This window comes from Primulina eburnea, chromosome 5, assembly GCF_022965805.1.
Source record: "Primulina eburnea isolate SZY01 chromosome 5, ASM2296580v1, whole genome shotgun sequence".
NCBI lineage: Eukaryota > Viridiplantae > Streptophyta > Magnoliopsida > Lamiales > Gesneriaceae > Primulina > Primulina eburnea.
Window position 1 is genome coordinate 3,349,262 of NC_133105.1, and position 24,381 is coordinate 3,373,642.

The following is a 24,381-nucleotide window of genomic DNA, read 5'->3' on the forward strand; positions in this document are numbered from 1 at the left end:
TTTACTTGGACACTTAAACTTGGTCATCACTATTTGGTTACTTTTTTTAATAAGAAACTTGATGTTTACTACTTTTTTTATAATTAATCTTGATGTTTACTTGGGCACTTAAACTTGGTCATCACTATTTGGTTACATGTTATGTGTAATTTGGATTTTTGAATTTGAAAAGTGATGTTTATTTTGATATTTGTTGTAATTTTCATCTTAAAAATTAAATAAAAACTATAAAAATATAAATAATCAATATTTTACTATTTTATTTATTATATAAAATAAATAAAATATTAATTTTATTGATCCGGACGGTCGAACCGGTTGAACCGGTTGAACTATTTTTTAAGGCTTGACCGGTTCGATTAACGGTCCGGTTATAAAAACACTGTTGTGAATATCGATAAAGTTAACCCGTCTCACAGATAAAGATTCATGAGATCGTCTCACAAGATACCTACTCATAGAATTGTCAAAAGCAAGCTTGAGGAGAAAGTCCCTATTCTGAAGCATGGTAAATCACCAATTGATTCAGATGTTCGGCAAAGTGCTCGTATATTTTTATGTCGTATATTAAGGAAAACATGATTTGGCTTTCCAAATTTTTTTGAGATAGAACTTTAAATTGGCCCAAAATGGGAATTACACTGGAAAACTGGTATCAGACAAAACCAAAAAAAAAAGAAGGTAAATTTCAAGAAACAAATTTTCATGCTGATTCTTGAAAACCGATATTGACTGAGAGAACGAAATATAAACAATACAAATCATTATTCAAAAAATCGAAAAACAAAGCCAAAAAAAAAAAATTCTGCTTGAAAAATAAAGGGCTCCACCCAATTCAGCATAAATACAGAATTCTGTAAAGAGTTAAACTACACACTATGTAGTAGCCCGAATGCCGAATTGGGTAATTAACGGATTAATGGTGATTAATCATGATCGGAAGGTCCGAAGATGGTTCGGAAGCACCGAAGAGTTCGGAAGGTCCGAAGTGAGTTCGGTGGATCCGATCATTAGGTGTCAAGAGTTGATCGACACGTGGGAGTTCGGACGTTCCGAAGTGTAGGTTCGGTGGATCCGATCATGAGGTGTCAAGAGCAGCTGGACACGTGCATGTTCGGACGGTCCGAAGTGTATGATCGGAGGATCCGATCATGAGCTGTCAAGAGCCAGTGGACACGTAGCGTTCGGACGTTCCGAAGTGGTGTTCGGAGGATCCGAACATGGCCTATAAATAGTGGTCGGATTTCCTCATTTTGACTCGCCAATTCAGAGAGTTCCATAGCATTTCAGTCTTTTCTGACAGGTTCTAGTCTTGTTCCGAGATTTGGGCACTAGCGGGGAGCTGCTGGTCTTGTAGCAGAGCTGTGCTCTAGTTGGGAGCTAGCGGCATCAGCGGGCTAGCGACGGACGAAGGTTTGGAATTTTATCAGTATTTATCTCAGGATTATCTAGTTAAGTCTGGTAGATAAGTTTAGTGATGGTTTTCACTTGATGAATAGGCTTGGATTAGACCTGTTGTCTGGTTGTTCCAGTGGATTAGGATTGCTGTGATAGAGGTACGAAAGTACTATCCGAGATATCCTGGTTGAGTATACATTCTTATATGTGTTGCATGAGTATGTGGTGCATTGTTATATGTCATATGATGCATGCTATTATGTCACGTTTATTACTGCACGTTGCATTTCATGTTGAGCCGTATTCTCCTTCGAGATAGCCTTTGCTGTTGAGCTGTATCTCTTTCGAGATAAGCTATATCTTGGGGCCGCTCAGCCCTGTCTTGTGGACGCATGGACACCGAGAGTACACAGTGGCCGACGGGTCGGGAGGGCTTCGGTGGTCCGGGACATTTTAGGTCCACGTCTGTCTTGTAGTGGATGCAGTGACCCAGAGGTTGGACCGCGCGGCACTATCCACTTGGCGCCTCTAGACTGAGCATTGTTGAGATCCTTTTGTGATTCCTGTTTCTTGACTACCCCGGTATCATGATCATAGCATGTGCATTTCATATAGGTCTGTATACTCATACTTTTGTACTGGGCGTTCTTATCGCTCACGTCCTCGGTTTTGTTTATCTTGGACACCCCATTCTCTCGGGGCAGGTCTCAGGTTGGATGGTTCCGGAGGAGCAGGAGGAGGACGTTGAGTAGCCGGTTGGTTTAGTTTCGGTATCATTTGATTCGATATGGTTGTACCAGATATTCTTTACCTTATTTTGAGTTGTTCTAGAGTTCGTTTGGGTGTATAACTATCATTTGTTAGTTGTTTCCGCTATTATCTCTGATTAGTAATTATTAAGTTAATTGCATGCTTAGTTTTCAATTAGTAGGTGATTCTGGAACGGGTCACTACATTTATGGTATCAGAGCATGCGTATGATTTTGGGATATAGATTTTGTTTTGGGATTTCCGTTGACCATTTTTCCCTATTCTATCTTGTAGCGATGGCTGACCATTTTGATGACGGGAGTAGTCAGGGGAGTGTAGGTCGATGGGGTGACCAGGATGATCTTAGGCGTCACCATGAGCATCGTCATCGTCGGGATGGTCCTAGGCGTTTCGATATGCATCGTTTCATGCAGATGGGGCCTAAGCCTTTAGTTGGCGGTGAGACTCCCGATGATGCGGAGGATTGGTTAGAGCGCATGGAGAGTTGTTTCCGCGCATTCCAGTGCACCGATGAGCAGAAGATGGAGACCCTTAGTTTTCTTCTTGAGGGCCGTGCTCGCAGGTGGTGGCGATCGACTTCTGCGCCGATAGTTCAGTCTCAGGGTAGAGCGACTTGGGCCGATTTCCGTGCAGCGTTCATGCAGCTGTACTTTCCTCCAGCCCTTCGCCAGGCCAAGACGATTGAGCTCTTGAACCTGAAGCAGGGGAGTATGTCTGTTGATGAGTATCAGCAGAAATTCTTTGAGTTATTACCCTTCGCTCCTCATATCAGTGGCAGTTCTGAGGCCAAGTATGATCATTTCCTCCAGGGCCTTAATCAGGAGATCTTTGATCGAGTCACTGTCTGTGATAATCCTACTTCGTACGATGGGTTGGTGAACCGGTGTCGTCAAGCAGAGATCAGTCTCCAGCGTGGTAGGGCTATTCTTTCTTCTAGACCTCCGAGTACTTTGAGGCCTCGATCTCAGTCGTTCAAGAAATCTGGTTCGTCTTCTTCTGGATCTAGATCTCGATCTAGCGGTGTTTTCCGCTTTGGTAAGAAGAAGGAGTCTTGTGCGCATTGTGGGAAGAACCATCCATCGGAGCAATGCCGAGTAGCCGCAGGAGCTTGTTATCAGTGCGGAGAGATGGGGCATATTAAGAAGAATTGTCCTCAGTTGCGAGGTGGAGCAGGATCTGGTTCTGGATCTCAGGCGACTGTTCAGCAGAGGAGGCAGGGTCAGGCAGTGGGTAGTTCGAATCTTCGACCTCGTGCCCAAGGTCAAGTTTTTGCGTTGAACCAGGATCAGGCTGCAGACGAGACCGAGAGAGTCATAGCAGGTACTTTTTGTTTATGCGGTATTCCTGCTTTTGTTCTTATAGATACCGGAGCATCTCATTCATTCATTTCTGCACGATTCGTTAAACGTCATAAGTTACCGCATGTTTCTCTAGATGTCATTCTTTCTGTTTCTACCCCGATGGGTCATTCGGTTTTAGCCAAGCGTCTAGTGATGGGTTGTCCTTTAGATTTTGAGGGTAACGAGTTGACTGCGAATCTTATGATTCTGGAGATGGAAGATTTTGATTGTATTTTGGGTATAGACATTTTGACTACCTACCGAGCTACTGTGGATTGTTACCAGAAGCTTGTTCAGTTTCGTACGACTGAGAGCTCTAGTTGGTTTTTCTATGGTGAGGGAGCGCGACCTCCGATGCCAGTAGTATCTGCTCTGAAAGCCTGTCGTGCTTTAGAGGCGGGCGGGGAAGGCTACCTCATCTATACAATTGATACGTCCACAGGTAGTGTTGGTATAGAGGATATTCCAGTGGTTTGTGAATTTCCTGATGTATTTCCAGAAGAGATTCCTGGTTTTCCTCCGGTTAGAGAGGTGGAGTTTGGCATTGAATTAATGCCAGGGACTGCACCGATTTCTCGTGCCCCCTATCGTCTGGCTCCGTCAGAGATGAGAGAGCTGAAGCAGCAATTGCAGGATCTTCTTGATAAGGGTTATATTCGCCCGAGTGTTTCGCCTTGGGGAGCTCCAGTCTTGTTTGTCAAGAAGAAGGATGGATCGATGCGGTTGTGCATTGATTATCGCCAGCTGAATCGGGTGACGATCAAAAACAAGTACCCATTACCCCGTATTGATGACTTGTTCGATCAGCTTCAGGGTACTTCTGTTTACTCCAAGATCGACTTGCGATCAGGTTATCATCAGATGAGAGTCAGAGATGATGATATTTCCAAGACTGCATTTCGTACTCGTTATGGGCATTACGAGTTTCTAGTTATGCCATTCGGATTGACGAATGCGCCAGCGGTGTTCATGAATCTGATGAACCGAGTCTTCCGAGATTTTCTGGATCAGTTTGTGGTGGTTTTCATTGACGATATCTTGATCTATTCTCATAGTGTGGAAGAGCATGTCCGGCACTTGAGGATTGTGTTGCAGATTCTTCGCGAGAAGCAATTGTATGCTAAGCTGAGTAAGTGCGAGTTCTGGATTGATCGTGTAGTATTCCTTGGTCATGTGATTTCCAAGGAAGGAATTTCTGTGGATCCCAGCAAGATTGAGGCAGTGCTAAATTGGTCACGACCTACGACGGTGGCTGAGATCCGTAGTTTTCTAGGTCTAGCAGGGTATTATCGTCGCTTCATCGTGAATTTCTCCCAGGTAGCTAGACCTTTGACGCAACTTACTCGGAAGGATGTTCCATTTGAGTGGTCATCTGAGTGCGAAGATAGTTTCAGAGAGCTTCGTCGACTTCTGACTTCTGCACCTGTTTTGGCGTTACCGTCAGGATCTGATGGTTTCAGTGTTTACACCGATGCCTCTTCTCAAGGCTTAGGGTGTGTGTTGACGCAAAACGGTCATGTGATTGCTTATGCTTCCAGACAGCTGAAATCTCACGAGGAGAAGTATCCTACTCATGATCTAGAGTTGGCAGCTATTGTGTTCGCGCTGAAGATTTGGCGTCATTACTTGTACGGGGTTAAGTTTGAAATCTTTACTGATCATAAGAGTCTGAAATATCTGTTCACTCAGGCTGAGTTGAACATGAGGCAACGTCGTTGGATGGATTTGCTGAAAGATTATGACTGCGAGATCAAGTACCATCCAGGATCTGCAAATCTCACAGCTGATGCTCTTAGTCGCAAAGTGAGAGTTTCTGCACTTCAGACCAGTGCTATGATTAGTACTATTCAGGATTGTTGTTCGTTGGGATTTAATTTCAAACATCGGAAAGGTATGGAGAGCATTCGTGTTGCTACCATTTTATCTGAGCCAGCCTTGTTCGCTCGGATTCGAGATGCTCAGATGTCTGATCTCAAGACTCAGAGATTAGCTCGGTTAGCGGGTGGAGATAGCGGTTTCCATTATCAGTCTAATGGTCTTCTGTGTTTGTCTAATCGAGTTGTAGTACCAGAAGATGATAATTTGAGGGAGGAGATCTTATCTCATGCTCATCGAAGTAAGTTGAGTATTCATCCAGGAAGTAATAAGATGTATAAAGACTTGAGGACACGATTTTGGTGGAAAGGGATGAAGCGCAGTGTTTATCAGTTTGTTTCCAAGTGTCTTGTTTGTCAACAGGTTAAGGCAGAGCACCGTCGACCTGGAGGATTATTGTTGAATCTACCTATTCCTGAATGGAAGTGGGAGCATATCGCGATGGATTTCATTACTCACTTGCCATTATCGTCGAGGAATAGTGACGCTATTTGGGTAGTGGTGGATCGACTCACCAAGTCTGCTCATTTTCTGTCTTATAACCGGGATTTCACTTTCGATCGTATGGCTCGATTGTACATTCAGGAGATTGTACGTTTGCATGGAGTGCCTGTCAGTATTGTCAGTGACAGAGATCCTCGTTTTACCTCACGGTTTTGGGGTAGTTTCCAGTCAGTTTTGGGTACTACACTGAGTCTGAGTACTGCTTATCATCCGGAGACTGACGGTCAGTCAGAGAGGACTATCCGTACGCTTGAGGATATGTTGCGAGCCTGTGTTATGGATTTCGGACCCGCTTGGCAGGATCATTTGCCTTTGATTGAGTTCGCGTACAACAACAGCTACCATCGTAGTATTGGTATGGCACCATTTGAGGCGTTGTATGGGCGACGTTGTCGTACTCCTTTATTCTGGGACGAAGTTGGTGAACGACATGTTGAGGGACCGGAGTTAGTCCAGCAGGCTATTGATAAAGTTGCAGTAATCAAGAAGAGGATTAAGATTGCCCAGGATCGACAGGCTAGTTATGCGAACACCAAGCGGCGACCTCTTTATTTTCAGCCAGGTGAGAAAGTGTTTCTCCGAGTTTCGCCTTTTCGCAGGATTTTGAGATTTGGTCTCAAGGGTAAGCTATCTCCGAAATTCATTGGTCCTTTTGAGATTCTAGAATGTGTGGGAGATTTAGCTTACAGGTTAGCATTACCTCCGTATTTGTCCGGTATTCATGATGTGTTCCACGTATCTTTGTTGAGACGATACGTAGCAGATGAGTCTCACATCTTGCATCCCTCTGAAGTTCAACTTGAATCAGATTTGTCTTACGTGGAGCGACCAGTTCAGATTCTCGATCGCAAAGACAAGGTGTTGCGGAATAAGATCATTCCTCTTGTCTTAGTACAGTGGCAGCGCAGAGGCACTGAAGAAGCCACTTGGGAGTTAGAGAGTCGTATGCGTTCAGAACATCCAGAGCTCTTTTGAGTTTTGCTTTGTATATGTTTGTGTTTTTCAATTGTAATCGAGATATCAGTTGTATTCAACAACAATTGAGATATAATAGCGATGTTGTTATTTCGTTTTGTTCATTCTCTAAGCCTGATTTCGAGGACGAAATCTTTTAAAGGGGGGAGAATGTAGTAGCCCGAATGCCGAATTGGGTAATTAACGGATTAATGGTGATTAATCATGATCGGAAGGTCCGAAGATGGTTCGGAAGCACCGAAGAGTTCGGAAGGTCCGAAGTGAGTTCGGTGGATCCGATCATTAGGTGTCAAGAGTTGATCGACACGTGGGAGTTCGGACGTTCCGAAGTGTAGGTTCGGTGGATCCGATCATGAGGTGTCAAGAGCAGCTGGACACGTGCATGTTCGGACGGTCCGAAGTGTATGATCGGAGGATCCGATCATGAGCTGTCAAGAGCCAGTGGACACGTAGCGTTCGGACGTTCCGAAGTGGTGTTCGGAGGATCCGAACATGGCCTATAAATAGTGGTCGGATTTCCTCATTTTGACTCGCCAATTCAGAGAGTTCCATAGCATTTCAGTCTTTTCTGACAGGTTCTAGTCTTGTTCCGAGATTTGGGCACTAGCGGGGAGCTGCTGGTCTTGTAGCAGAGCTGTGCTCTAGTTGGGAGCTAGCGGCATCAGCGGGCTAGCGACGGACGAAGGTTTGGAATTTTATCAGTATTTATCTCAGGATTATCTAGTTAAGTCTGGTAGATAAGTTTAGTGATGGTTTTCACTTGATGAATAGGCTTGGATTAGACCTGTTGTCTGGTTGTTCCAGTGGATTAGGATTGCTGTGATAGAGGTACGAAAGTACTATCCGAGATATCCTGGTTGAGTATACATTCTTATATGTGTTGCATGAGTATGTGGTGCATTGTTATATGTCATATGATGCATGCTATTATGTCACGTTTATTACTGCACGTTGCATTTCATGTTGAGCCGTATTCTCCTTCGAGATAGCCTTTGCTGTTGAGCTGTATCTCTTTCGAGATAAGCTATATCTTGGGGCCGCTCAGCCCTGTCTTGTGGACGCATGGACACCGAGAGTACACAGTGGCCGACGGGTCGGGAGGGCTTCGGTGGTCCGGGACATTTTAGGTCCACGTCTGTCTTGTAGTGGATGCAGTGACCCAGAGGTTGGACCGCGCGGCACTATCCACTTGGCGCCTCTAGACTGAGCATTGTTGAGATCCTTTTGTGATTCCTGTTTCTTGACTACCCCGGTATCATGATCATAGCATGTGCATTTCATATAGGTCTGTATACTCATACTTTTGTACTGGGCGTTCTTATCGCTCACGTCCTCGGTTTTGTTTATCTTGGACACCCCATTCTCTCGGGGCAGGTCTCAGGTTGGATGGTTCCGGAGGAGCAGGAGGAGGACGTTGAGTAGCCGGTTGGTTTAGTTTCGGTATCATTTGATTCGATATGGTTGTACCAGATATTCTTTACCTTATTTTGAGTTGTTCTAGAGTTCGTTTGGGTGTATAACTATCATTTGTTAGTTGTTTCCGCTATTATCTCTGATTAGTAATTATTAAGTTAATTGCATGCTTAGTTTTCAATTAGTAGGTGATTCTGGAACGGGTCACTACACACTAGCTTTCCCTGAAATAGCAAAAACCCATTAAATTTTGACCACTCAGCTCATCTAAACAGCCCAGAAAAGGCAAAACGCCACAAGTTAAACACTTGTAATAACTAAAACAAATTGGAAAACAAAAAACTAAAACTGGGTTTCTTAGAAAATGTGAATGGAATGAAAGTTTATTCCTACCTGAATGCAAAGATCGTTGGTCGCTGCATTTAAGACGTCACATTCTTTGTTCATTTGTAACACATTACCCTGTCTTCGTTTACCAATAATTTTAAGATAATATAATTTTCCCACGAAATATAAAATTTATCTTCGACTCATCAATTTTAAATTTTATTTTAAAATATATATTCTCATAATATTTTCTACTATTTTATTTAAAATAACTAATTTATTCCAAAATAAAAAAAAAAAAAAAAGAATCAATAACACTAGGATAGTGTTGCTAGTGTAACAATGTAGTTTTGCATCAAACCTAACGCGAAGAACAACGCTGGGTTGGAGCATCAATTCAAACATCATTTTAGCGTAAATAATCTCCTCCACGATTGACTTATGGAAAAATAATATTTTTATTTTTCACTCTAATCATAGTCCATAGATCATATAAACATTTGTGAAACTATCTCACAGAAAATTTATTCGAAATAGTAAAAAATGTAATAAATATTATTAAATAATAAGAAATAAGATATCAAAAGAGATGTATATATTATGCATACATACATACATATATATACGTGAGAAAAAGAATATATTTCAAGAATTTTTTTTGAAAAAATATTATATTTTACATCATACATTTTCGTCGGGAGATAAATGAATATTCGAATTGATAAAAAACCTTATAAACTATGTTAATCATATAAATCGTACTACATAAACTATGTGCGACATTTTAGCTCGAAAAATATTGGTAGGAGGCATCAAATCCTTTAATTCATTGGGTTTTCTTTCAAAAATTTAAAATAATATAATCGCAACACTTTACAATTTTTTAAATACATATGATCAAGGGAACCATAAAAAATTAATAAGGATTGTGCTAACAGAAAAATAAAGAATGCAATAAAGAAGAAAAGATAATATGGACCCACTGAGAGGCCCATTAAATAAGCATCTTGTCGAAATTAGCCCTCTCTTAATGGTCATTTATCCATATTGTCTTGATAGGGATGCAAATGATCCAAATCAAAATAAACATTATTAAGCTTTAGTATGACTCGTTTAAGATCGAGCTTCTATTATCATGCTCGAGCTTGGTTTGTATTGAAATTACTAATCTCGATATCGACTCGTTAAAAGTTCGTTTATCATGTTAATCAAGACGGACTTGAGCTTGATTCATTAATAACTCATTTATCATATTTAACAAATATGACTTGAGTTCGGCTCGTTTCAAACTCGTAAAACATAGAATCGAGCTCGATTTTGATCTTGATCATTCGAACTTGTTAAAAATTATATATATATATATATATATATAATAATTTTAAATCAGATATAAAAATAAAAATCCATTCATAAATAACCAAAATCATAATAATAACAATTAAAAAAGCATAAACTCGTTATATTATCGAACATCTCAAATAATACATTTAGCATCCAGATAACAAATATTCTTCATACACTGATATTACTGTATAAATAATATTGCAATAACTTCACTCCTTTAATAATTCATTCGTTGCGTGCCAAATAAATTTTATGTTTTAATCAATATAAATTCATTATATTCGATTTAATATAATATTTTAAGATAATAATTTGTAAAGTTACTCGATGTGTATATGACTTGGTGATATAATTTTTTTGAGGAAAAAAGAATAAGTTGGTGTATTTCAGTTAATTTATTATGTTTTAAAGAACATTTCAGTATAATAATACGCAAGTAAGATAAAAAATGTAATTGTGACTATGTGGTGTAAATTCATCTTTTTTTCCACTATGTTTTGTGTTCAATTCCTTCCACTAACATTAATATTAATATTCTTATTTGTCAACTCAACAAATGAGCTAAGTTCAATCTTGCAAGTCACCGAACGAGTCTAGCTCAAGCTTACGAGCCACCTAAACAAGCCGAGCTAGAGTTCGAGCTCGCGAGTCAATTATCAAACATGTTTGTGAGCTCACCAGTCGAATATCCTTAAGCTTGAGCTCGGTTTGATTAAATTTTCGAGCTCGAAATCGAGATTAAGTTTGGTTTGATATAATTAACAAACGAACTCTAACGAGCTATTGAGCCGAGCTTCGAATAACTCATAAATGGTTTGGTTCATTTACATCACTATCGACAGGCATGTGAAGAACCCGATTATTATTATTATTATTATTATTATTATTATTATTATTATATACATAATATTCTCGTTTTCCGATTGTTTCTATAATTTTTTTAATGATAATTTTACCTTGGGTTTATGCAATTTTACTATTTTATAAAAATGGTATACTATTATAAAATAAAAATGCTATATATATTAAAATTTTCAATGATAAAATATTAAAATTATAATTATAAAATTGTTTAGAGTAAAGTGACAAAATGGATAGATCAATCTATGATAATTTGGTTTCTTGCTCGATCCGATTTCTCACATAAAGAAAGATAACTAAAATTCTTCTTAAATAAACAATTATGATACTTTGAATTATAACGCTAGAGTATACTAACAAAAAAGTCATATAACACACCATATCATGCTCACACATAATATGGTTACTAGTCGTCAACACACAAGTTGTGTGGATGACAAAAACTTGTATGAGACGGTCTCACGGGTCGTATTTGTGAGACGGATCTCTTATTTGGGTCATCCATGAAAATGTATTACTTTTTATGTTAAGAGTATTACTTTTTTTTGTGAATATGGGTGAGGTTGACCCGTCTCACGGATTAAGATACGTGAGACGGTCTCACATGAGACTCACTCTGTGTGGATTTATAGAAACATCGTGTATTTAGTCCGACTATGTTTACCATTTTATGATTACAAATTATCGCTTAAATTCAAAGAACATATTTTGAAGAGAGGATTTTTAGAATTTCTCTCTATGTTATTTTGTGTGATAGTTTTACGAGTTTTTATTCATTAGACAAGTTGACAAATCTATAATTATTATGAAGATCAATACTTTTCACATAAAAATGATTTTTTTATAAGTTGTGTCGCGTCATAGATCCGTTTAACAAAATTGATATGTGAGACGACTTTACAAGAGTTTTTGTATTACTTTATTACTCACAATACAAAGTCAAACATTCATTAAGAGATATCGTAAATACCAAATTAAAATCAAGCAAAATTTTCTGTAATCATAATTTAAAATTTGAACATTGTTTTGACTTTTGAAGAACGGTTAGATAATTAAAAATAATATTTAATGATACCAAAAATTTCAAGTATCTAGAGTTTAGTTTGGTGAGCAAAAATAATCAATTTTTGCTCGATGGTATGAAGTGAGCCGAGCAGGGCCTAACTAATCAGGTGTAAGTCGAGATGATTCTGCACGGACGAACAAACGTAAGAGAGTAACAAAAGTTTTTGTAACAAAAATTTTTGTGACGTAGTACCTCCGATGCTTAAATCAGTCCTGAAAGCAAACATAAATATGTGATAATAGTAGTGTTTTTGTAAAAAAACGACTGAATCTGAGAGAATATTACACAAAAAATACACATTCAAATAATAATTATTATATAAAAATACACGACCACCTTCGAAAATAGCAGGATTACTTCCCTGTACCATACGCACGCACACTACACGCTCTATTATTATTGGATGCGACCTAGTTCTTAGACACGCATGCTATAATTATAATTATAGGTGTACACAGCTTCTCTTCTAAGATTCCAATCGTTCGGTCACTCAGGTGATAGATTTCCGTAGAAATGCGTGGATTTTTGTGCGTTCTTCAGTATTTTCACGAAATAATTTTATGTTTGGCGAGTGCGTGAGATGGATTGAAATTTCTCATGTTGTAATCCCTGGAAATTATTGTGTGTGTATCAGAGATTTGAGCCGCCATTCTTGGTTTCATCTGTAAATTAGCAAGTTTCAGTTATTGCTACTTTGTTAATGTGAAATTTGGGCTCTTGTTTTCTTGCATGGATTTTCGAGGTAATGAGTAGATACATAATTTAACGGATGCTAATTTTTAATGCCATGGCTGACTTAGCCTGCCTCTTGTCGTGCTTCATTTTTCTTGTCCAATATCATATCACATTTTTGTTTTATATTTATACTCAATTCTCAATTCTAGGTGTTTTTCCAAATTTGTCTATTAAGTGAGCTATTTGATCTTCTTGCAGCCGGTGAGAATCTTTGCACACTTGTTGGCTCTGCCGCTTCAAATGCAAGCTAGATCCCGTCGTTTGGGATTTTAATCAGGTAGAAAGATTAGGGATCCAAGGTGGATTCCATACTTTACTGCTGGCAAGAATCAACGCACACCTGTCTGCTTTGTAGGCCAGAAACATGCTAGATCCTGTCATTCGGGTTTTCCATTAGAGAGAGATTACTGATACAGAGGTGCGGACTTCGAGGCAAATAGTCGAGAAGAGATCAAATCATTTGCAAGCAACAAGTTGTGATCCAACCTTGCTAGAGGAAGTCAGCTGGCATTTGGGAGTAATGAAAGACCTGCAGATATTGTATGCACCTCGACAGCGTGGTCACTTAAAGAAGCCAAAATGGATAATCATTTTGATCTCCTTAGTCAGCTTGTTCTTAGTTTGCACTTATGTGTATCCACCCCAGAGTTTTTCAGCGTGTTATATATTCTCATCTCAAGGTTGCAAGGCACTACAAAGTTGGCTTCCACCTGCGCCTACTAGAGAGCTCACCGATGATGAAATTGCTTCTCAAGTTGTCATTAGAGATATTCTAAATATGGCCTCTAATATGTCAGCCAATCCCAAAATTTCCTTCTTGTTTTTGACACCGGGTGCTTTACCTTTTGAGAAGCTGTGGGACAAATTTTTCCAGGTAATACAATTTTCTTAATGTCTAAAAGATGAATTTCAACATTCAGTTAATTTTGTACTTTTACAAGATTTACATGTTCTATTTTGGCATAATAGTGTTTTGCCATAGTTTTTATTGAAGTGTTTCTGCAATCTTGTCTACGAGTGTGTATATGTTTGAGGTACATTTATTTACAGTAGTATTAAACGTTCAACAAATATTGAGACAGAACGACAGCGCACAAGTCTTTGTTCTACCATTTCTTGCTTTATTTAAATAATTTAGCTCCTTAAAAAGCTATTTATGCTTGTAACTGTAAAAGCCTCGTGTTCTTCGACAACCACCGGGTTTTCTCTCCATTGAAAGGGAAAGGTCATGGATTCAAACCAACTGTAGCATCGCTCTGATCCCCTTACTGTACTATAAAAGGAGCCATATTAATGAAAGTTTTGCCAACGGTCACAGGATCATGTTTTTATTATCAATCTATACTCTCATCCTTTAGACTTGTGCTTTCATGGGATTTCTTTTTTGGCAAAAACATAATAGCATGTATTAGCCAAACTGTTTCACTTATTTACGAAAGCTTATGTTGTGGTAGGGTATCATTCAAAATTCAAATCTCACATTATTTAAATCCAAACATATTTTGTGGTTTTTTGCATGCATTTGAATAGTATAATTTTTGGTATATGAAAGATTTCTGTTCTCCCCTTAAATATTGCTTCATTTGTCAGGGCCATGAAGGTAGATTCTCTGTATACGTGCATGCATCCAACGATAAACATGTGCATTTTACTCGTTATTTTATCAATCGCGAAATTCGTAGCGATGAGGTTGGTACATCTGTTTGGCCTGTACAATTAAAGTTTTTACTGTAACCGACCATGATTAATATATGCATTTTATGTTCTTGCAGGTAATATGGGGGAGAATTTCAATGGTTGATGCAGAAAGGAGGCTTTTAGCAAATGCACTTAAAGATCCAGACAACCAACTATTCATTCTACTTTCCGACAGGTTGTGACTTTATAAATCCCTTATAAGTTTTTAGTTTTTTCCATTACTTGGTTAACTCATATAAATAGTCATGTACTAACTAATAATTTCACGGACTGCAGCTGCATACCACTTCGCGATTTTGATTATGTGTACAATTATCTCATGTACACAAATACTAGCTTTGTGGATTGGTAAGTCTCCTGTACTATTGTCTTCCTTTTGTGAAAAGCTTCTCAGATGCAGAGACTAGTTCCTCAGTGTGTGGGTTTATTTCAGGAAATAGTCAACACCAAGCTTTGTATGAATCTATAGATTTCCTAGTAGAAGCTTTACAAAATTATAAACCTAAGAAGCATATTATTTAAAATAATTTTCTTTTGTTAAATATATTTTTTTAATGTCAGGCGTTAATCCTATGTTCTGCAGCTTTGAGGATCCTGGTCCACATGGAAGTGGTCGGTATTCGGAACATATGTTACCTGAAGTCGAGAAGAAATACTTTCGAAAGGGTGCACAGGTGTTTGTATTAAGATTAATCTGATTGCAGCCTGCTCCATTTTAAATTTTCTTAAAAAAATGTGGTAGTAATATGTTTTCGGTTGCTACACAATGCAGTGGTTCACAATAAGGCGGAAGCATGCTCTAATAATCATGGCTGACAGTCTTTACCATACAAAATTCAGGGATTATTGCAGGGTGAATCTATTTAATCTAAATTTCAACTTTACTTTGTTTCTCCGTAGTTCGAAGTTTTTTTTTTATAACTTTGTTGGTTTATTCTCTGATCTATTAATGATTTATTCAGATGTCAAAGACGACATTTAGTTATTAATTGAGGAAGACATTTACACTAACCGGCAGATTCTATGGTTCCCAATTAAATGCCCTTATGGGTTTCCATCTGTTTGTTCTCCTTTTTGAATAGAAACTTCGCCGAATATTTTTGAATTTCTATATCTAAATCTCCATGTTTGTGTTTTCATACGGGCTGAGTTGATTTATCGTTTTCTAACCAAATAATTTATCCCATGAACCCTGAGGAGGATGTTTAGTTTAAATCAGGCTAATATGGAGTTTACTTTTCTGTCAGTTAATGGACAACCTTATTTCCTTAATTTTTTTTCTCCCAAGTAATATTTCGCATTGTTGCTCGCTTTGTTGTTGTTTCAAAGGAGATATATATGTAATATTTGTTGGTGGATATCTTGTTTAGTGCTACCCTAGGGATAAATGCATGTTGCCTATGCTTTTGTTAGGTGATATTTTAGAATTGCTCTAGCAACGTTTGAGCTCAATTTGGTTATGCAAGTTTTGACCCATGGTCATTTTACCTGGATCTTGATCAGAGGAAACTGCTCTGTATTTTGAGAAATTCTGTCAAAATTTAGGATGCTGTCTCATTTCACTTGACCCTACTGACCATCTGTTTCCGTTTATTCAACAGCCGGGAATGGATGGTCGCAACTGCTATTCCAACGAACACTATTTGCCTACTTTTTTCCACGTGAGAACTGATGGACCTTACATTTTTTTTAAGATGCCTACAGCACTCCCTCTTTTTAATAAATCCAATTTTTTTCTTTCAGATGATTGATCCATCTGGAATTTCCAATTGGTCCGTAACACATGTCGATTGGTCAGAAATGAAGTGGAACCCAAAATCATACCAAGCGAAGGATGTCACATACGAGCTGATCAGAAATATTACTGTATGTCTGCTCTTTTTACATCGGTTGACTATAGCTTCATTTTTCTTCCCATATTGCATTTTTGAATGGCCGTTCGATGGTCTGATTAGGGTTATCAATTCGGGTGGGTCAGATTGGGTTGAAGCAAGAGAATTACAAAAAAATTCCCAACTTGAACCCTAAACAACTCAAAACTCTAACCCCGAAACCGAAACAATCCGAACCAACTCGATTTTTTTTACTATACAAATTAACACATTATTCTTTTATTTTTAACAAAATAATTAAATAAAACAATTCAAAACACAACGATAATAATATTTTAATTTAAACACATAGTAAAAAAATCTAAATATGATATTATTTTTATGGGTTTAAATATTTGAATTTAAAAATATAATAATAATGGTCTAAACTATTAATTAATCTACATAAGCAAAAATTATTTAGAAAACATTGAAACATTATGATGAAATTTTTTCAAGCATTATGAAGTAACTTTCAAGTTTCAAGCTCCACTTGGCCATCGTTTTGTACTTTTTTGTAGGAGTCAAACCTTAAAATTTCATATGAAAAAAAAAATGAAGACATTTAAAAAACCTTAATTAACTTATTTTTCAATGTCAATATGAATAGGAACATTAGAAAAATCAGTAATCTGTTGCAATGTGAGGCTTTTAATTTATTATTTCTACTTCAATTAAAAATCAAAGATTTCTAAAAAAATGAGCAATAATCGACTATGAAATAAAATGGTGAAAGAAATATGGGAAAAAAGACCGACATGAATCGATCTTAAAACATGAAGTTCAAATTATAGCATCAATAATGTGCATGGAAATCTAAGTTCATGTGAGTATCTCCAAGCAGCCCGCCATAACGAGAAAACCAAGATCGAAACCAGTAACATGAAGCAAATGCTACATGAATTATTATGTTGCAAAAGCATGGCTCCCAAAGCCGATGGATCAACCTAAATCCAACCCAAAAAAATTCGTATTTTCGGGTCAGGTTGGTGGGTTGGGTTGATTTTTGACACCCATAGTCCTAGTATGTATCATTGATTTTGTCATCATTTTCAGTTTTTAAAGAGCAGTATCACTGAAAAGTGGAGAGAAATGTCTCGCTGATAATCTTTCCTGCCTGAGTATTAATTGGATGTCTGTATGGGACTTTCAAAATTAGACTTATGTATAGCATAATTGTTCATTCTTATCTTATTAATCTTAAGTTAGCTAATGAATATGACACACTTTCCAACTATTTTTTCAGTCGATTGTTGATAGCGTTCATGTTACCAGTGACGCAAAGGTCAGTACCTTTCTTCTGAGTACCATTTTCAAGGTGTATTTGATTCAGCATACTGATGAAATCTTGTTATTCTGCACACCAGAGAGAAATTCAGATTCAACCTTGCATGTGGAATGGCAGACAACGACCCTGTTATTTGTTTGCTAGGAAATTTTTACCTGAGACTCTGGAAAAATTACTGGAACTATTCCCCAAATATACATCTATTTGAATTCGTTGATTACTTTTCGGCATTACTTATTTGGTCAAGTTAACCTCCTTGTTCAAAATTTGAGGCTTCAAATTACTTGGTGCATGATGATTTCTGTGGTTATCTATGTAGTTTGTATTGTGTTTTTATAATAAATATCTTATTAACGAACTGAAGAATTATAAAATTCGACAGATTAGACTGAAGAATTATAAAATTCGACAGATTAATTAAACTGTTCTTTTTTTAAAAAAAAAAAATTAATCCAATGAATTAAATGAACACACATTTAAGTGCAATTTTCAGTTATAAAATCCTTAACAAGCCCTCTTACATCCTCGTATGTTTCTTCACAATAAATACGTATACACAAGTCATTAAGCTGTGAATCCCATCAAGATCAAGCCATGGCAGCAGCAGCATCCCACAAGAGACTACAAAAATTCATGGCCTTGATCATCCTCATGTGTTCTGTTGTAAATCTTTTCTCCATCACTGCAGCGACTCGTGATAATTCAGGCTCCATCGAAAACTGCGTGAAGTCCCTCTTCAATCCTCCCAGCGGGCCTGAGTTTATGATGAAGCGCGTGATGTGCAGGGATCTCTTGCGCTCGATCGGCATTACTTTCAGGGTGACTGGAAAATTGTCGGATGAATACATGAAAGCGCTCGGAAAATTGCCCAAGTTCAGGGATGATCCGGCTGCGTTGAAGAAATTTATCTGTGGGCTCTCTCCTAATGAAACCGCACTCAAGAACTATGGATGCGAAAAAGATGACAGTAAAAATTAACTTGTGATCAAAATGGCAGCTTTCCCGTTGTTACAATATTTTGATAATTAATAGGAATTTAGGGAGTAAAAACTGTCCGATATTTTTACCATTTTTGTCACTAATCATCACGTATTCAATTTATTTCTCAATATATTTGTCAAAATAGCATAGCTGGGTTATTTGAGTGCATGACATTGGATGGCTTCTTGGAATAGGCAATAAATAATATCGATAGATTGCATGAAAGATATGGGGTTAATATTGTTGAAGTACAACCTCTCTACGACAGAAATGTTTGATTAGGGAGTATAAATAATAGGGGCTGGGGTGACAAATTTGTGTTTTGGTAAACAATCCCACCCGTTTTCTTTACTGTAAGATACCGTGAAATGCTTAGGGACCCAATCTTCGTGTACCGATCGTCTTTCCCTGGCAAGTTCTCTTTGCCTTTCTTCGATGCCTGTCTTTGCATCCCTCGCTTTCTCCCAGCTCTTTTGTATGATATTTCGGCTCACTTCCGCCCACACCGCAGTCGATTCACTTGGCCAAACGGTCTGAATAGCGTCCGATTAAGGCATATGAGAAAAAAATTGATGACATTATGCTCGGACAGATGTTCAAATTTCAGGTGAATATTTCATACCTCTGCATCTTTAACAATGGGAGTCTTCAACCTGGAAATTACCTCACTTGCATTGTATATAACCGTGGTTTTTCCGTTCGAAACATCCTTAATGCTTACAATTCTGCATGTATTAAACAAAGAATCACAAACCGAAGAGAATAGGCGTGCAATACACATCTAGTCATCAAGAAAACCACATATTTTTTTGTCTAAATTTCATTTTACCTATCCCAATGGCCATCGATTTCATAAATAGTCTCCAAGGACGATGAACTGAAGATCTTCCCTTTGATCGACCTATGCACGGATGCTCTAGGCAGAAACGTAACGCCTCGATAACATAATTCAGCTTCAAAGCCATTTTCATGGCATTGGATTTTAACATTTCCCAACCAGTCCACGCCAGGCACAGGTAAAAACTTTATCACGAGTTTCGGAGAGTTCATCGTGTAAGTTTCATTCTTCTCTATGAGCTTCAAAATTCTTTTCCCATGAACTTCGGTTTCGATACGACTGCCTGATACTCAAATTTTTAACAGACAGGATCATTAATTCAACAATGGAAAAATCTAGCTAGGTACTTCTGATTAAGGAATTAAAGCCGGAGATTCTATGCGTGTAATTCTTGATCGAAAATTCGCATCCTCACAACGTAAAATTCAAGTAGGATATATACCATGAAACCTGGCAACAGGAGAATGACACCATAGCAGTTCGATGTTTTCTGTTTCATCCGTTGCATGAAGTGCCGTCACCGGTGGATGATGAGATACCTATTGAAATTATAATTTGAAAATTTAACTGTTCAGAAGTTTAGGATATCAAGATACAAGGACAACTTGTCCAATTTTCGGTATTCCTAAAACTATGTACAATAGAAGGACTAATGATTAATGTTTAAGATTATGTTGTCTAGTATTACAAATGGACATGCTCAAGTCATTTGTCTTCGAGCCATTATATATATATATATCTTTGTCTATTTCTCAATAAAGGACTAAAACACGGGTAAGTACCTGTTCGAGAAACACGTTTAATGATCCCCTGGAGACATGGTGAGTTTCTCCGAGAATGGGATTGTAGGGAGCCACCCCGAACGCCAAGGGGCGTAGGGTGGATATGCTCCAAGCGACGACGGATATGAAGCGATTGAGGGAGCTTTTCTCGTTGTTGCATTTGCTTAACATGTCAGAGCTAATGCAATACACTGATTCGCCGTAGCATTGTAGCTGCGACTTTGGAATGTTGAACAGGGGTGGAAGCTGGATTTTGTCCACAAAAATGTTACATTATTTTATTGTTAGTTTAACAACAATTTTTTGGGGTATTTTATTTTTTAACATCGGTCAACTATTTTTTAAAAAATTACTTGCCTGAATGCGGGTGAGATCAGATCCTGGCCGTACACTGTTCAAAAGGCTTAGAATGCGTTGGAGAATGTTCGGAGCTCTGTAACTGAAGCCTGATTTCTCTCCCTCCAGTGACAATGGCGCAGTTAGTACGTGCTTGGGCTCGAATTCGCCTTCTGTAACCTGCACTCCAGAATTAATGGAAAATTATGCACATTTACACAAAAATGAGAAATTCTACACCAACCGGACGTAACACACCCGTGTGGGTAATAGTCTGTTGGATGACTTCAAAATACACAAGCTTTCACATGATATCACGTCAACATGTCGACGACGAAGACTACACCGATGTAGCATAAAATCTTTGTAAACTTTATTTAAATTTTGTAAATTGCAGTTATATTATTTAAATTGTGGCAGGATTTTTTAAAAAAAAAACAGATTTTAAACCAATATATGATTCAATGTATTTAGTTTTTATATAAAAATCAAGATGCGATGCCTAAATATATAGAGGCAAAATTTATCTTATTTTATATTTTGCGTTGAATGAAGAACATACATGTAACACTCCAAACACAAACTTGTCGTCACATCTTCAATCTATTAATTGACGTGAAATAGATGTGACAGGACCTGGAACAATTTTTCACCTATCCTAATCACGTTTTATACAATTCCCTTATTTTGGGGATTGAAATTGCGTCATAGAATAAAAAACAAAAGGGAAAATTTTAAAATTAGGTGAATTCTATCGTTTCAAAAATATATATATGTTTAATTAAAAGGGTGTACTATATTATTGGCTTCTAACTTTATGGAGAAATTAGGTAATATGCCTTTCTAGTTTTTTTCAAACAATTGCCACAATGGGCTGGCGAGGACCAACGTAGGCAATAAATTATATACTCGAATAACATAATATAAATACGAGCATAAACTTTTTAATGTACAGAATCAATGAATTAAAAAGACAGCTAGCTAAATCATGACATAATATTTGATCAAACATTAAATTTTTTCGCATAAATATGTGAAACAAATCGATTCGATCTTTATTTATAATTCAAAATAATATTTTTCATTAATGGAATCGTGTCGAAAATCCGTTTTATTAAGCTTTTATGAATAAAAAGTACTTGAATTAAAAGATTCACTTTTTACAACAGCAAAAACTTGTGTGAGACGGTCTCATAGGTCGTATTTGTGAGATGAATCTCTTATTTGGATCACCCATGAAAAAGTATTACTTTTTATGCTAAGAGTATTACTTTTTATTGTGAATATGGGTAGGATTAACCCGTCTCACAGATTATGATCCGTGAGACGGTCTCACATGAGACTCACTCTTTTACAATTGTCATGTTCCTAAAATTATGGTAACCACAGCAAGACGCGTGTAATTACAACATACCACTTAATATACACATATGCGTGTATAAGAATTGCTAGATGAGTGAGTCTCATGTGAGATCGTCTCACGGATCTTAATCTGTGAGACGGGTCAATCTTACTCATATTCACGATAAAAAGTAATACTCTTAGCATAAAAAGTAATATTTTTTAATGGATGATCCAAATAAGATATCCGTCTCACAAATACGACCCGTGAGACCGTCTCACACAAGTTTTTGTCTGCTGCCCGGCGAAAGTTATCATCCCATTGTAGAAATCAACACTTGGAAGCAACGAAGAGTGAAGACAGCAATATAGTCTAACAATTGGCATATATATCTAATATATATATAATTGTAATTATAATGTTTAATATTCACTTTTAACGATAAAATCCATATCTAAATATACAGAACAAGTGGTGTATATATCTATCTCCAGTTGAATTGAAATTTTGACATTTTAAATCGTGTTATAAGAATTATATATTATTACTATTATCCATTTTTTGAGTTCCATAAATGATAAGTGTACAATTTAAGCTAAAGGCTATGAAAAGCATTTTACGGAAAATAAATTACGCAAAAGTTCCAAAGTGCGAGGAATACATTGACTACTTTCTCAACATTTATGTCAACATGCACAAATTTCTTCAATTTTTTTATGGAGTTATAAAATGTGTGCGTCGTCAGATATTCCTCTCTACGCCGTATATCGGATGCCGGAAAACTTCCCGGACTCGCCGGGAAAACCAAATTATAAACGGTTGAGTAATTTTGAGAAACTAAAGATTGTATTCTGAACAAGGAGCTGGCTAGCTAGCAGATGAACGATATAAGATTGTGCAAGGAGTATTTATATATGTAAATTAGAGAGATGGAGAGGTACGTACCATTGGAGCAGACTGCGAGAAGTTGGAGCCGAGCGACGGAGGAAAGGAGAGATCGGCGATGATTTGCAGTGCTATTTCGTGGTGTCTATATATAAGGAAATGAAATGATCGAACGGATTAATTAAAGGAAGAGGCTTTGTTAAAGTAGTGGAAAAAACCCTTCCATTTGAAGTTACACGCATTGGGATTATGATATTTCATTTTTTCATAATTTTTATTTTATTTTGCTTCTAATTTTGAAAAATAAAGTAAATCATAGCTGTTTATTTAGATGATGGGTATTTTTTAAATGTTTGAAAATAATATTAACAAATTATTATTATTATATATAATTTTCTCATTTGCTGTTACTTTTTAAAATTAAAATAAATAAATTCTGGTGTACATATTTATGAAACATACGTATGCAAATGTGTATGTATTGATTTCATTAGTGTAAAAATAAGGTTGGTAAAAATATGGATCACTAAAATAATAATGGCAAAAACTTGTGTGAGACGGTCTCACGGGTCGTATTTTGTGAGACGGATCGCTTATTTGAATCATCCATGAAAAAATATTATTTTTTTATGCTAAGAGTATTACGAATATCGGTAGGGTTGACCCGTCTCACAGATAAAGATTCGTGAGACCGTCTCACAAGAGACTTACTCAATAATAATATCATATAATTAATACAGTATTTAAATTTTAATATATAACTAACAAGAAAAAATTAGAAATAAAGTAAGTAAAAACATTTGCTAGGATGTAGAGTGTAGACGGCAGGTAGATTGAGTGAATAGACCTTGACTAATTTGTCCATTAAACCATTTGCCATCATCCAAAAACTATACAAACACACCTCCTGACAATACTTATTTAGGTAAAATGTGATCGACAAAAACAATAAACAGAAAACAATACAGACATATTTGTATCTATCGTATGTTAGTGTTTCTCTACACAAAAAAAAAAAAAAAAAATGCTCTCAAATTGAAGTTAGTATTGTGGTTGTTGATGGTTTTATAATACATTTGATACGGAGACAATTTTATAAAGTTAAGTCATGTGAGCAGCTCAAATAAATTTTCAATCAAACTAAGTACGTAAAACAACTAATAGATAAGTATGAAAACAACTCAATATATAAAGTGAATAATAAATTTAGATAAGATCATGTCAGATAAATACAAATGATTGAAATTAAATAGAAACGAAAATTTGTTTATATAAGATCGAAGACAAATATTCGACGTCTCTTATTTTTCTGTTTTCATAAAAACTCCATTAGAAGATTTGATTGGTATAACTCTTGTACTCATTTTCAGTTCAGTTCAACAACTTAATTTGTTTATAAACGCTTTTATGAAAGTTACAGATTGTCAGGGTACAATATAGCTCATGTAAAAAAAAAAGATAAGTGAGAATAAAACTGTGTACTGAAAGATCCTTAAATGATCTGATAGAACTTTTCAACCTGTGCAAAAAATTTGAAATATAACTTTTAAGAGACGTTGATAATTCGGAGAATACTTAAAGATATATCAGATTTAGAGTAGCAGTTTTTTTTTTTAAATATTTTTCATGAATTCCTTTTTAATAAATGATTATTGAACGTTCATAAATATAGACGATACTCACAATCGTACTAGATGCCGGACAATTTTGCAGAGAATGACACGTATCTTTGTCGTCTTCTCAAATATAAT

The 24,381-nt window shown here is 36.8% G+C and overlaps 3 protein-coding genes and 1 long non-coding RNA gene across 11 annotated transcripts; 3 read left to right on the forward strand and 1 right to left on the reverse strand.

Moving 5' to 3' along the window:
* Window positions 1-457: 457 nt before the first annotated feature.
* LOC140832367 (uncharacterized) lies at window positions 458-8,575 on the forward strand. Its single transcript, XR_012118108.1, has 2 exons — window positions 458-880; window positions 8,495-8,575. It is a non-coding gene; the product is annotated as an uncharacterized lncRNA (long non-coding RNA).
* Window positions 8,576-12,276: 3,701 nt separating this feature from the next.
* LOC140832369 (glycosyltransferase BC10-like) lies at window positions 12,277-17,785 on the forward strand. 8 transcript variants are annotated; one of them, XM_073196355.1, is made up of 12 exons: window positions 12,277-12,401; window positions 12,808-12,886; window positions 12,965-13,483; window positions 14,200-14,298; window positions 14,382-14,482; window positions 14,584-14,655; window positions 14,891-14,981; window positions 15,080-15,160; window positions 15,909-15,968; window positions 16,051-16,173; window positions 17,425-17,463; window positions 17,546-17,781. In XM_073196355.1, the coding sequence occupies exons 3-12, from the start codon at window positions 13,130-13,132 to the stop codon at window positions 17,672-17,674; spliced, it is 1,149 nt and encodes a 382-aa protein (XP_073052456.1). In that variant the 5' UTR covers window positions 12,277-12,401; window positions 12,808-12,886; window positions 12,965-13,129; the 3' UTR covers window positions 17,675-17,781. The 8 variants fall into 8 exon arrangements, with proteins under 8 accessions (XP_073052456.1, XP_073052453.1, XP_073052454.1 ...); XM_073196354.1 differs by having other exon boundaries at window positions 12,299-12,616; XM_073196357.1 differs by having other exon boundaries at window positions 12,348-12,368.
* Window positions 17,786-17,911: 126 nt separating this feature from the next.
* LOC140832370 (uncharacterized) lies at window positions 17,912-18,624 on the forward strand. The gene has a single exon (XM_073196360.1). It carries the CDS (start codon window positions 18,061-18,063, stop codon window positions 18,442-18,444), a length of 384 nt encoding a protein of 127 aa, XP_073052461.1. The 5' UTR covers window positions 17,912-18,060; the 3' UTR covers window positions 18,445-18,624.
* Window positions 18,625-18,646: 22 nt separating this feature from the next.
* LOC140832368 (oxysterol-binding protein-related protein 4C-like) lies at window positions 18,647-22,835 on the reverse strand. Its single transcript, XM_073196350.1, has 7 exons — window positions 22,691-22,835; window positions 20,425-20,583; window positions 20,068-20,313; window positions 19,728-19,824; window positions 19,277-19,568; window positions 19,070-19,172; window positions 18,647-18,980 (listed from the first exon to the last, which is right to left on the reverse strand). Exons 1-7 carry the CDS (start codon window positions 22,691-22,693, stop codon window positions 18,726-18,728), a joined length of 1,155 nt encoding a protein of 384 aa, XP_073052451.1. The 5' UTR covers window positions 22,694-22,835; the 3' UTR covers window positions 18,647-18,725.
* Between the last annotated feature and the right edge of the window lie 1,546 nt (window positions 22,836-24,381).

Bases quoted from the DNA above. Each gene is read 5' to 3' on its own strand.
- LOC140832369 (XM_073196352.1), top strand. From the start codon at position 13,130: ATGAAAGACCTGCAGATATTGTATGCACCTCGACAGCGTGGTCACTTA. The intron at 14,299-14,381 runs GTTGGTACATCT...ATGTTCTTGCAG, and splicing joins GCGAAATTCGTAGCGATGAG to GTAATATGGGGGAGAATTTC. The intron at 15,161-15,908 runs GTGAATCTATTT...TTTATTCAACAG, and splicing joins AATTCAGGGATTATTGCAGG to CCGGGAATGGATGGTCGCAA.
- LOC140832370 (XM_073196360.1), top strand. From the start codon at position 18,061: ATGGCAGCAGCAGCATCCCACAAGAGACTACAAAAATTCATGGCCTTG.
- LOC140832368 (XM_073196350.1), bottom strand. The intron at 19,825-20,067 runs GTACTTACCCGT...TAATTTCAATAG, and splicing joins TAAACGTGTTTCTCGAACAG to GTATCTCATCATCCACCGGT. The intron at 18,981-19,069 runs GTATGAAATATT...GACGCTATTCAG, and splicing joins CCATTGTTAAAGATGCAGAG to ACCGTTTGGCCAAGTGAATC.